Here is a 12,145-nt window from a genome sequence, read left to right as displayed (position 1 = left end):
CACAATAACAGAATATCCATTAACAATACTCATCAAGAAAATCAGTAAAATGGTCACAATGAGCAGTAATAATAATTAAGCAGTTTAGTGCAGTAAATTATTTATACTTATATATTGCTTCACACATCCAGAAGCAATTCACGATAACAAAATATGTAAGAAATTCTATAACAAATACAAAGCTAAGTGTTTGTCCAGAGAAAGTACCATCTAAAACAGAAGAAAATGTCCACCCCATCCACAAAGGATGAATACCAATAGCCCAGCCATTATCGCTGTCCAAACTAAGGGTCAAAAAGGGCTTGGGTGAACTGTCCCAAACACAACAACAGAGGCTTATGTGTATGTAAGAAAGGAAGTTTTATTCAAGGATTGTAAAGATTCAGATCGAGTAAGAAGTAAAGATCACCAAAGGTGACTAAGAGTTCAAGAATGCTATCAGGGTCTGAGACTGGATGAACTCTGCAACAAATAGGCACAACCCGCCCCCCCCCCCCCATCATCAGCTTTTAAAGGTGATACATAGCATGCTCACTTGTGAGACTGGTGCACTTGGAGTTTTGTGCTTCGCCTAATGGGGGTGTGGGTCTGCTGCCAACAGCAGAGGTGGCACCAAGTTCTCAGCCACAGAACAGAGCTACCCAGTCCAGCTGCCCAGCCTCTCCTTCTGGCTCGTCTATGCTCTTCCCCATTGCTATGGAAGCTCTTTCTTCCATTGATGGAGGGGGCAGCAGAGAGAGCAAGTGGGACTGTCTCCCCTTCTTTGGCCTCTAAAGACATAGGATCATGTGTGCAGGGGTCCTGCCCCTCCCTGCTTGCAGTGTCCCCAGTACTCTCCTTCTCCTCCAACTAATCTGAGCACAACTCCCACCTTGTACCACTTGGGATCACTGAGTTCACGACAGGAATCAACACATTTCTACAAGTGACAAACTACTATTTTGCCACTTTTATCTCGTAATAATCTTGATATAAATCAAATGGAATTTTGACCTCACTCCATCTGTGAATCCTTTGATTTTTCTCTGCAAAGACCAACAAGGGGGAAGAAAGAAAGGTTCTGAAAGCAGATAAGCCTACTTACGAGAATCAGAGAACATAGTAATTACTTAAGCTATTTTCTAAATAGTGGCCAATACACTCAAATCAATTACTCTCAGTCCATGTTAAAATTACAGTCTACCAGAGCTGGATAATTACTTTGTGGAATGCCAAAGGTAAGTTTTTTTGTTTTTGTAAATGTTTATGATTATCTAAACATTTCCACAGTTCAAATTTTAGTATTTCATTAAAATGATCAAAATAAGACCAAAAAAAAGAATTTTAAAACTAACCTTTACACCTGTATCTTTCATTGAAATTGGCTGACTTTCTGGCTTTGATTCTTTACTAGCATCATCTGGGTTTTCTTCATCTTTCAGTCTGTGCACTATTGTTTGAACTGTTTTGACCATATTCTTCAGCTCATCAGGGTAAGGTGTTGGATACCTCTTCAAATTACCCTCCTAAGCAAGAAAAAATAGTTTTTAGAAGTCACATCACAGTTGCAAAGCAACTCTACAAATTCTGACATCAGCTGTGGAAGAGAAGAAACTTTCCACTATAATCATAGGGCTGCTGCTGGCACTGAAGTGAATGGGGAATGCACATGTACAGTCCTCCTTACATTTCTCACATTTCTACTCAACTCTATCTTTAGGGAACTCATTATTTTCATAGGATCAGTCTCAGCTAGGCATTGCTCCAGTACCAGAAGCTGTAAAAGAAACCTTGAACATGCATGAAGCTACAGATCACACATCTTGCACCTATAGACCATTACATTTATTTGCATTATTTATGCTTTAATCCTATCTTTAAAACTATTTGTTATTTTAAATTACCTTTCTACTCCGCTTTTCTCCTCTAATAAACATGCTTAAAGTGGCTAACAAAATCTTGCAAACACCAGAAAGAAAAAGACTAATAATTCACTTCATTAAAATGACAAAACAAACAGAACAAAAAGCAGCAAGACTGAACATGACATGCACGAGGTTCCCAGAGAGTTTGTTATCCAAGCACCAACCAGGGCCAGGCCCACTCCAAATCGGTGGCTGGCTGCATCATGTGCCTTCACAGCATAACCTCAAAGAGCTTCACGTTAAAGACTGTCTACATGCATTCTAAATGAAAGCTATGATCCTCTAGAATCTCACTGAAGCCTGAAGGTTGTGCAAAAGAAATTGTGAGAGAGTTGCTAGGAGGTTACCCAACTCAGCAGGAGATCCTATTAAAGGCAGAAAGTGTGAAACGTATGAAGGAAATCATGACAGAATAAAGCAATTGCATACCCTGGGTGGTGCTTCTCTTTCATCTTTATCTTCATCACATTCAAAAGCAACCTGAGCACGCTGTTTCCTCTGCTCCTCCCACAGTGAAGGGTTGAAACTTTCGTTATCAGATATAAACATAACTAAAGAATAGAAAAAGGAAAATGATTCCTAAGCAAATAAGCTCCAAGGGGTCTGGGACTTCAGGACCGTGATACAGGTGAGGGCCCAATAATTTAAAAGTCAGAAATAGTAAAATCGGTAATCCAATCTAAATAGATACTCCCTTTATCATCAAACTTTTTAAAAAAAAATAGGAAAAAATAAAATCAAATTCCTACCCTCTTCAGATCTTGGTTGCTGTGGAAACATATAATTAGTAAGTACTGTTTTCTGTGTTTCTGGGTCAACTTCTTTTTGAAGTGGAATGAGTGGTTTAGACTGAGAATACAAACAAAACAAGAATGCCATTAGGAATATATACACATTCTATACACGTGCATGCAGCGAAATCCTAGTTTCATTTTCATCAAGAATATATATTTGATATGAAATATTAAAACATAGCTGATATATTAAGTATGCTGAGTAATTTTATTAACCAAGTCCCAAGATAAAGAGGAGTAGATGTTTTAAAAGAGTTTTGTACACACCCTATTCATGATGTATAACCGTTTTGCAGAATGTCAATGATAATCCTTTAACAGCATGTGCATGCACTTCAAGACATTAGGATCTTTTGGCTCATCGGAACATTAGGTCCAATGTGATCACTTTGTGAGAAATACCAAATTCAGAAGCCAAAAATATATTTGAGTCCAAAAGGGACTTATGTATGTCACTGAGGGGCTAGCTTTAAAATTTGTTAGGATTGCAAGAAATTAAAAAAAAAAACTTCTAATCATGCTAAAAATAAGCAATGCTTACCTGATTATCTGATAGCCACATGGCAGTCAGTTGCTGCAGCTTTGTAAAGGTATAGGGCAAATACTTCAGTCTGTGAAGAAAACATGCGATACAAAGATTATGCATAAAAACAAATTATTTATCTAAGAATAGACCAGAATGAGGATACCATAGATAAAGAATTACCAGTCCAGGGCCCATGAGTGACGTGGTTCCTGGAAGTAGGTACTAGCCCTCCAAGAAAGAAAGTTATGGGGCAAAAGGTGTAGGTACCTTCTAGTGATTTCTGTAAAATGAGAGCGGTGTGGCTACTATGTATATATATTTTTGTATTGAGAAATGCTCCCGGTTGTTTATTAGACAGCAATAGCACCAGCATCAGTCAGAGTGTGTGTACGCCTTTTAGCGCCATACTCCATACTTTTATCTCCAAACATTTAGCTGTCTTCCTATGGTAAACATAAGGTTGTCAGGGATGGCTGCCTCTCTAATTTTGTTTTATGCCACACACCCCAGGGCAGCCATTTTGTGTTATGCCATACCCCCTCCAATGCAGCCATTTTGTGACTGGTGCCCCCCAACCTCTTCAATCAAAAAAAGGCTGGTGACCCCTGGCAACTTCATGGTGAGTGAAGTTGCCAGGGGTCCTATTTTTCTAGGAAAAAAGCACCAGGAAGATGTGTGTGCATGTGCCTGCATAAGCTTCCATCTTATGCATTGCTGGAATGTAGCCTGCTGTGCAAAGGCAAGAGTCACACCCATCGCTTCACCGAATTTCTTTCTCTGGCATGAAGCCTCTGGAAGACTGCCCATGAGGGAATAGGACTGTCAGGATGACAAAGGTTCCCCACCCCTGAACATGAAAAACGTTATATGTTTTTACTTTTGGTTTTAAAACAGATGGACTTGTTTGCAGCATTAGATTTCTTTAAGTCAAAAGCTTTTCATTCAACATTATCCAAATAGCAACTTTTTGTCCAGTGTGATTCTCTCTCTCTCTCTCTCTCTCTCTCTCTCTCTCTCTCTCACACACACACACACACACACCCCACAAGCAACAAGCATCAACCTCATACCCACAGGAAACCAAGAATTAACCCCTACTATCTAACCAGTAGCTTTCTCTAATCAGATAACAATCTCAGCATAACTAACAGGGAAGCCTTTCCAAACCTGGTGACCTCTAGCTCTACAAATCCCATAATCCCTGCCCATAGGCCATACTGGATGGGGCTAATGGGAGTTGTAGTCCAACAACATCTGGAAGGTACTAGTTGAGGAAGGCTGCTCTGCCACAGCAGTGTTATGGAATATAAAAACTCATACTAGAATCACTAACTAGTCTTATCCAGGGGTAGGGTGTTCCAAATTTCTGAGCTTTCCCCCATCTTGCCAACACAACTGTGACCTCAGTCAACTTCAGACACTAAGCATTAGTCTCCTCTTGGCTCCATCCTACACAATCAATTGCAGTTTATGGGCTGGCAATGGACCGTATTATGCTTAAATTCTTATCCTCTCTCTTGCTAGCACCTCAATTCCCAGACCTGTCCAAGCTTCTCAGCCAGAACAACTGAATCTTTGTATACACACTTTTCCACAAAGGAAGCAACCACCAAATTAAGAGCCACGAGGGCAACAAATGCATTTTGATACAATTATGGTAATTTGATACCACAATTCATTACATTTATATTTCATCCCTCTCCAAGGATCTCAAATTGGTAAATGCACTTCCATCCCATTATTTTATCTTCACAACAAGCCATGGGGGGAAAGGAAGCCACTTAGGCTAAGAAACAGTGACTGACCTATGGTCATTGATTGGCGCTTCATTATTCATAATTGACACAAAAGAATGCAATTAACAAACCTATTGTCACTTAGATTGATGACTTTTAATTTCTGCATATCACCCATTTCCTCTGGGAGGAACTCCAGCTTATTAGAATGTAAGAACAGAACAGTTACATGTTTCCAGTTTCCAATCTGAAAAATAAATAAGGAAGTTTGATTACTCAGCAATCCAGAGTATTAGCTGCTGAATGTTTTTAGTCATGCATTTATCTATTATTTTTTAATAGGAAAAGAAACACTTGGCTTGGATATATTTTCAAAGAGAAAAATTTCCACTAACTAGGACCCACATTGTTTTGGATATAAAGGGACAAGAAAGGTTAGGGTGGATTAGAGGAAATTAAGATAGCGATTTATTCGTTGCCTTTAAACTTGCACCAAAAGCACAATATTTTTTCACAATGAGGTTATATGTACTCCTCCCCACCACCTTAAGAAGAGGTTCCCAACCTTTCTGGGCCCATTTCAAATTATGTAACGTGCACCACCACAAACCTGTTCTTCCAATCTGTTTATTGAGCACTGGGGAGGCAGGGGGAACAAACTCAGACCCCTAGACCCCAGAGAGCAGGAGAGAGGAAAAACAACCAAACACACAAGACATTCCCCACCCCTGAGGAGGAGAAAACGATGGAAAAAACCCAGCCTCCCAAAGAGAACGGAGAACACCTAAAGCAAAAACAGATCCATATCCCACTCCAAAGGGGAGGGACAAACAAAGAAGTGTACCAAACCACAGAAAGTAGGAAAGTGTGTGCACATGTGTGTGCAGGCGCGCACACACACACACAAACAGAGTTCATCTTCTTTTATTCTCTTCTCGTGTCCAGCCTTCCTCTCCCATCCCTTTTTCCTTTATCTTTCAATACACCTTCCCTCCCATACACTCTTATTTCCTCAGCAATACTGATCTCAGTCTAGAAAACTATAGAGTTGAAAGAGGCAGTGGGAAGGGGCAAAACAACTCCTGCCTCCTCTCTCAACTTCTTGTAATTTCCAGGTAGAGATTTCACCCTTCTCACTTATAAAGGGCTGGGGGTTTAACTCCCGGCCAGGGAGGCAGAAGTGAGGGGAGTACAGAGGCTTTCACAGGCATCAGTGCTCTTGTGGTCACTGCATTGGAGACCACAGACCTATAGAATGCAGGCCAGTTTGACTATTCTCGTGGCATTCAGCAACCATCCTCAAAGAATAGCTGTCAACTTTCAGATTTGAAAATAAGGAATCAGCAGCCTCGAAAATAAGGGATCAGCAGCCTCACCTGTCCCAGGGACAGTCTACGGGATATCTAACAATCCGGGATAGCAGTGGGAAGCAGCAGGAAATGGTGCTGGAATAAGGGAATTTCCCGCAAAAAAATGGAAGGTTGACAGCTATGCCTCAAAGGCTGTAATTTGCTTGACTCTCTTAGGCTGCTATGAGCCCATGGATTTGATTTTCAGCATGATAGCCATGTTAAGTCTATTGCTGCAGGAAGCTTGTGTCATTTATTGGTGCATAAGCAACAGGACGTAAGAGGAAGGAACAAAGTACACACTATATCTCCTATACTGGAATGCTGCCATGCAAATTAGTCATCGCCAACGCCTTTCAATGGCATGCAAACACAGCAATCATATTCATTCTTGGTATAGCTGAACGGAAGAATAAGAATCAGTTGTACAATTGAGGCACAGGTTAGTGCAGATCTAACTTATGACCCCTGTACATAATGTATTTCAGAAAACTGCATGACTCTTTGGTCTAGGAACTTTCTTCTCTTTAGTCCAATGCACATTGCCTAATGCAATTTTTTCTGTGCAATAACTTTTTGTCAGAAAGTAACATGACAACTTGTGCCTTCTGACAACTGTTCTGACATCCATTTGCATATTCAAGTTAAGGCGGGCTTCACTTGATGTCACCAAGGAACATTCAGCTACCCTCATCCTTAAAACTATTTATTTTTCATCTTTCTTTCAAGGAGCTCAAGGTGGCATAAATGGTTCTCCCTCTTTCTTTCTTTCTTCTTTCCTTTCCTTTCCTTTCCTTTCCTTTCCTTTCTTTCATTCTTCCTTTCTTCCTCTTTCTTTTTAATAATTACAAGTTTATTGGCATAAACCCATACAGAATACAATAAAAATGATGGATATAGTGAATAAAAAACCACAGATGCAGGGGAGATACATTTCTTGAATATACAGCTCAATCACATGAAAGTTCATGCATGCACATTAAAAAGGAGGCAGGAAAATCCACCTGAAGCATGTGTAAAGGGGTAAGACTGATGGCTGCATCTGTTTTGCATGCACCATTATGTCAGTTTTGAAGTTGGAATCACTTCACAGCTGAGGGGATATTGAGAGCTTGCACTCTCTGGTCAAAGCTTTTTCTCATCTCTGAACAGAATGTGCTTTAAGAGCAAAATTGGCAGATGAGTGGCCTCTTCCTTTTAAGTCTACATCTTATTAATATCTTTAATTGCATGATTATGACTGACACTTCGGAAATTTATTCCGCCAACCAAACCTGCATCCTAAGATTTCAGCTAATTTTAATCAACTTGAAATGTACAGAAATAAAAGCATGCAGATATACTCTTGCTTACAAATCTAAACATATGTAATATATTAAAATCTAGATTTTCATTAATAAGAACTTACCTCTGGTGGCAACTGTGTTAAAAAGTTATGATCTGCAGCAAAGGTCCTTGTATTAGAGAGCTGTCCAATAGATGAAGGCAACGCTTCAATCTCATTGAAGCTACAGTCCAGTTCTTCAACTGATGTTAAACTGAAATTCAATTAAATTTATTAAATTAAAAAGTCTTTTACATGACAGCGCCATTTTAAAATGAACAAAATAAAAATTAATATCCAGTTGTAATATAAATGCCAAGCAATAAGACCTAAATGTAGGGCTGAAGTTCACTCCTTTTAAAAATATAGCCCAAAGCTCATTATTCCAAGCTACCTGTAGCCTTTCCAAAAAAATCTGCTGGAGTATGAACCAACAACTGATAAAACCATGCAATGTCTACATGGTACTGTATTTGATGTGCAGTAGATAAGAGGATTGTAACCAAACAAGAAGTCATTAAGGAACAAAACCATAGAATATAAGCCCTTATTTATTCAGAAATACCTACCCTCCTATAGAGTCTGGCAGATACATTAGCTGATTCTCATCAATTTTAAGAATTGTTAATTTCTTCAGGGACCCTGTTGTAAAACATATATCATAATAAGATAGTGTTCATAGAAAACAAACATTCCTGCTTTGTACGAGGGGACACATGGACAAAGGTCTGAAAATGATATTTCACTCTACCTGTCCCACCCCAGTCCATGTCGCAAAAAACAAACAAAAAAAATATACCGTATTTTTCTGTCTATAAGATGCCCCTATGTATAAGGAGCCCCCTATTTTTGGGGACTCCAATTTAAGAAAATGGGGGGAGATGGCTCGCATGTATAAGATGCCCCCAAATCCTGGACATTATTTTTTAGGGTGAAAACCTAGTCTTATACATGGAAAAATACGCTATTTCTCCCACGACTAGGAGTATCAGTGGCTAATGTCTAACGCATGCTGCACTTCATACTTGTGGAACAGGCTCCCCAAAAGGCTGGCAAGTGGCTCCCCTGATTTCCTTCTGCAATGTGAAGACCAAGGCCTTTCAAAGAAAAGCAATTACAAATTTCTAGGGAAATCTTCCACTTCTCTAAATTGGGACACTTTAGCACAGCAGCTATTAAGCCTGTATGGCAACATCATTTTAGTCCTGAAGATCAACACTGCACAGCAAAAATACTAGCTGACGGGGTTGTATCCAGTGCTTGCACGAATGTAAGGCAGCTATTGCAACTGAACTTTCTTTTAACTTCCCTGCTCTCTGCAGCCCCTAAAATGTCTCTCTGGGGAGGGGGTAGAAGGCTCCTGAATAGTTTGGGCTGCGTTGTAGAGGACTACAGGGAGGAATCACCTGAATTTGAATGGAAGAACCTTACTTGACTGGACCTAGATATACAAACACAATTTGTGCAAGATGAAAAAGCTGTTTTCATTTTTACTTTTGGCCTACATACAGCATGTCACAAATGTTATTTTGGTTTCTGAAATATAGAAATAGTTAACTTTGGACAATACAAACCAATAGACTCTGGTAGTTGCTGAAGTGAATTACTAGATAACAGCAGGTCTTGTAAACTTTCACATCCTGAAACACCCTCTTCAAGAGTTTCAATGTTGTTTTTGGAAACATCCAAGTAGGTCAAGTGCTTCAAACTGCCCATAAACTGAAAATATAAAAGTATGGGCAAAGTAAAAAGATTCTGTGTTAAAATATATTCTATTCTGCAGATAATAATAAATAGCTATTTGCTAAGATCTATCAGGCCTGTAACAGCAGCATTCTAGTAACCAGCTAGCATGCACATTTTGATAGCTGCTTGTACAAAATCCAAATCTTAAGTATAGCGTCCAGCTGTGGATATTTCATTCTAAGAGGCTGCTGTAAAGTTCCACTGATGCAGACGAGCCTAAACTAATACAAAGTGAAGGTTATGCCTCTAAAGAGGATTGTCACAATGTCATATTCAGTTTCACAATTTTTATTCGACCATACATATTTTGGGTGGAACACATAAAATATTCACCTGCATTTTTCAGAATGTTAAACAATTGAAGAAGCAGGTTCACATTTCTACCAACTGTTTTATGAACATTTACATTCTTGAGTATAAAAAAGTGACCAGAAAAACATCAGACTATTCCAAGTAATCAAGAGTGAAGGCATACTGATACATGAAGCTACACATTCTAATGGATGCCATTTAAGCACACTATTGTCATAAGTTACACTAAATACGTAAAATACAAGGCATATTGGGTGTGGATGATTGGTTTAGCCAAAGTTGTCAAATCAAAGCAGAACAAGGTTTTGCTGACACGAATATGCTTCCCGTCCTCTGGTATTATTTCAAACAAGGGAGGTCAGGAAAAGCAACAACCTTGAATTTATGAGGCTTATGGAGAGGCTTGAAATAATGGACATATAGGTACAGCTTTTAATCTCTCTGATGTGCACTCTATGGCCTAAGATGAAATGTTTATGAGACCTTTAAGTATACACACACAAGCACAGACCTTTAAAGGAATAAATATACATACCCCTGGAATAAGAGTTAGTCTGTTACCATCCATCCAGAATTCTTTTAACCCACTTAATTGTTCAAGTACTTCAGGCTGTTAAAAACAAGATAGATGAAAAAATTAGATTGTATTATAGATATACATTTATTACTGACAATGCACTGAGTGAATCTAACTGTGTCCATTTGCCAATGGAAGGATCAATGTTAGGAACAGAATCAGGTTGGTTGGAAGTTGATTTGTGGGAGATTTTGGGGTGGAGGGGGCAGCTGCAGATGGGAGGGGAGGATGGGGAAATTGATTTGATCAAAACTGGATGCTGCCCTTTGTATTTCTCCAGAATGGTTTATTTTCTTTTATACAGCATTCGATTACACACTGATGCCCTACTTAGGTTTTTCCTACAAGCTTTAAATATATACTGTATTTTGTCAGATGTTATAGTCATAACATTTGAGTGAAAAGCCAGCTATAAATTTCAGAATTAATTTCACTGCATAGGCACATGCAGAATCAACTAGAAAAAAATGTTTTCATAGTTGCATAAATTATAAGCACTTATTATAACGTATAACCTTAGAAGCTAATATGTGGTCAAATGAGAATAATGCTTGCTTGTAGTTTAAATACATATGAAAATACTTTCGTCTGTCACAGATATACCATACTAACAGGAAATGAAAGCTACACGAATCAGTTAACTTTAAAAATAGTTTCCTTAAAAAATTAAGATACAGGCAACAGTTTCTCTGTAAGACAGCATTAAGCTGATTTTTCTATTTGACAATGATTAAAAATAGATTTACAGATAAGAGGTTTTAGGAAAGCTGCGTTACTTAGCTAGAACTCACCACTTCTGTGAATTCATTACTTCCCAAGTCCAGTCTCTCCAGCTGAGTCAGTCTGTTCATGGTTCTGCAAAGAGAAAGGATTAATAAGGAATTAGGTTTAAGAAAAATACCAGTTACATCCAATCTTCTTGTGTTTTTACTAATGCATCTTTTTAATCAGCATCAGATAGCCAGGCAGTTCTATAAAAGCACTCATACTTGATAGGGTCAGATTTTTATAAAATGTCATATAATCCTACAGCTAAAAGCAAAGCAAAAACTGTAGTTCAATGTTATCCAGTTTAATTAAAAACACATTTCTCTCTTAGCTCATTGAGAAAGCAATGACTTCTTCCCAATTCTATCAAATCATGCAACATCATCACTATGTGGCAATCAATGCCAAAGATAAATTATGCCGTTGTACGCCCACTTGTCTTTAAAGCTGCTGTGTATTAATAAAGATCCCACTGTTTACCCATCTCCATTGTGAAGGGGAAACATGTGATCCTAACCTCTTTCATCTTACTTAGAGAGTTTCCAGTCCATTAACGCTGCAATCTTATACACACATGAGAGTAAATGCCACTAAAATCAATGAGGCTTACTTTTGAACTCACATGCGTAAGGTTGCATTAAGAAAAGTCACCGTCTTGTTCTATGACTTCAAGCATCCAGTGAGGGGCTGTGCACGGGCATAGCCGGGGGGGCAGCTCCCCCCCAACAAGTAAAATAATATACTTAACTAACTGACCAATCATATCGGTTCTGCCCTCCCCAACAAAAGTCCTGCCCCCACCTAATAAACTCTTGCCCCCCCCCCAAAAAAAATCCTGGCTACACCCATGGGACAGTGTGAAATGCTTTCTAAAAATCCTAATATACTAGGGGCCTATTGAATAGATCACACGCCCGTGCTCTAACAAATTAAGCCCATTGCTATTAGAAAGTGACAGTGAATTACTTGTGTCACACACATGCATCCCACAAAAAAGTCATCAGCAAGAGTTTGTCCCCTACTATAAGAAAAATGCCAGTTACATTTAAGCTGTTTTAATTAACTAGTAAACCAATTATTTCACAGCATAATTTGCTGCTTTTTGCAGA

At 38.8% G+C, this 12,145-nt stretch overlaps 1 protein-coding gene across 2 annotated transcripts in view; it reads right to left on the bottom strand.

Moving 5' to 3' along the window:
* The window catches only part of ERBIN (erbb2 interacting protein), an 84,126-nt gene that overhangs the window by 23,375 nt on the left and 48,606 nt on the right, over positions 1–12,145 (bottom strand). For both annotated transcript variants that reach the window (XM_080972282.1, XM_080972283.1), the window contains exons 8-17: positions 11,060–11,123; positions 10,227–10,301; positions 9,208–9,352; positions 8,203–8,275; positions 7,718–7,847; positions 5,092–5,207; positions 3,240–3,309; positions 2,654–2,753; positions 2,334–2,455; positions 1,335–1,505 (exon numbers count right to left, since the gene is read on the bottom strand). In XM_080972282.1, coding sequence (XP_080828408.1) covers positions 1,335–1,505; positions 2,334–2,455; positions 2,654–2,753; positions 3,240–3,309; positions 5,092–5,207; positions 7,718–7,847; positions 8,203–8,275; positions 9,208–9,352; positions 10,227–10,301; positions 11,060–11,123 — 1,066 coding nt within the window. The remainder of the gene's footprint in view (positions 1–1,334; positions 1,506–2,333; positions 2,456–2,653; positions 2,754–3,239; positions 3,310–5,091; positions 5,208–7,717; positions 7,848–8,202; positions 8,276–9,207; positions 9,353–10,226; positions 10,302–11,059; positions 11,124–12,145) is intronic.

The sequence above is a fragment of the Podarcis pityusensis genome, assembly GCF_964106645.2.
Source record: "Podarcis pityusensis genome assembly, chromosome: 11".
NCBI classification, from domain to species: Eukaryota; Metazoa; Chordata; class Lepidosauria; order Squamata; family Lacertidae; genus Podarcis; species Podarcis pityusensis.
This window is presented reverse-complemented; position numbering and strand designations above follow the sequence as displayed.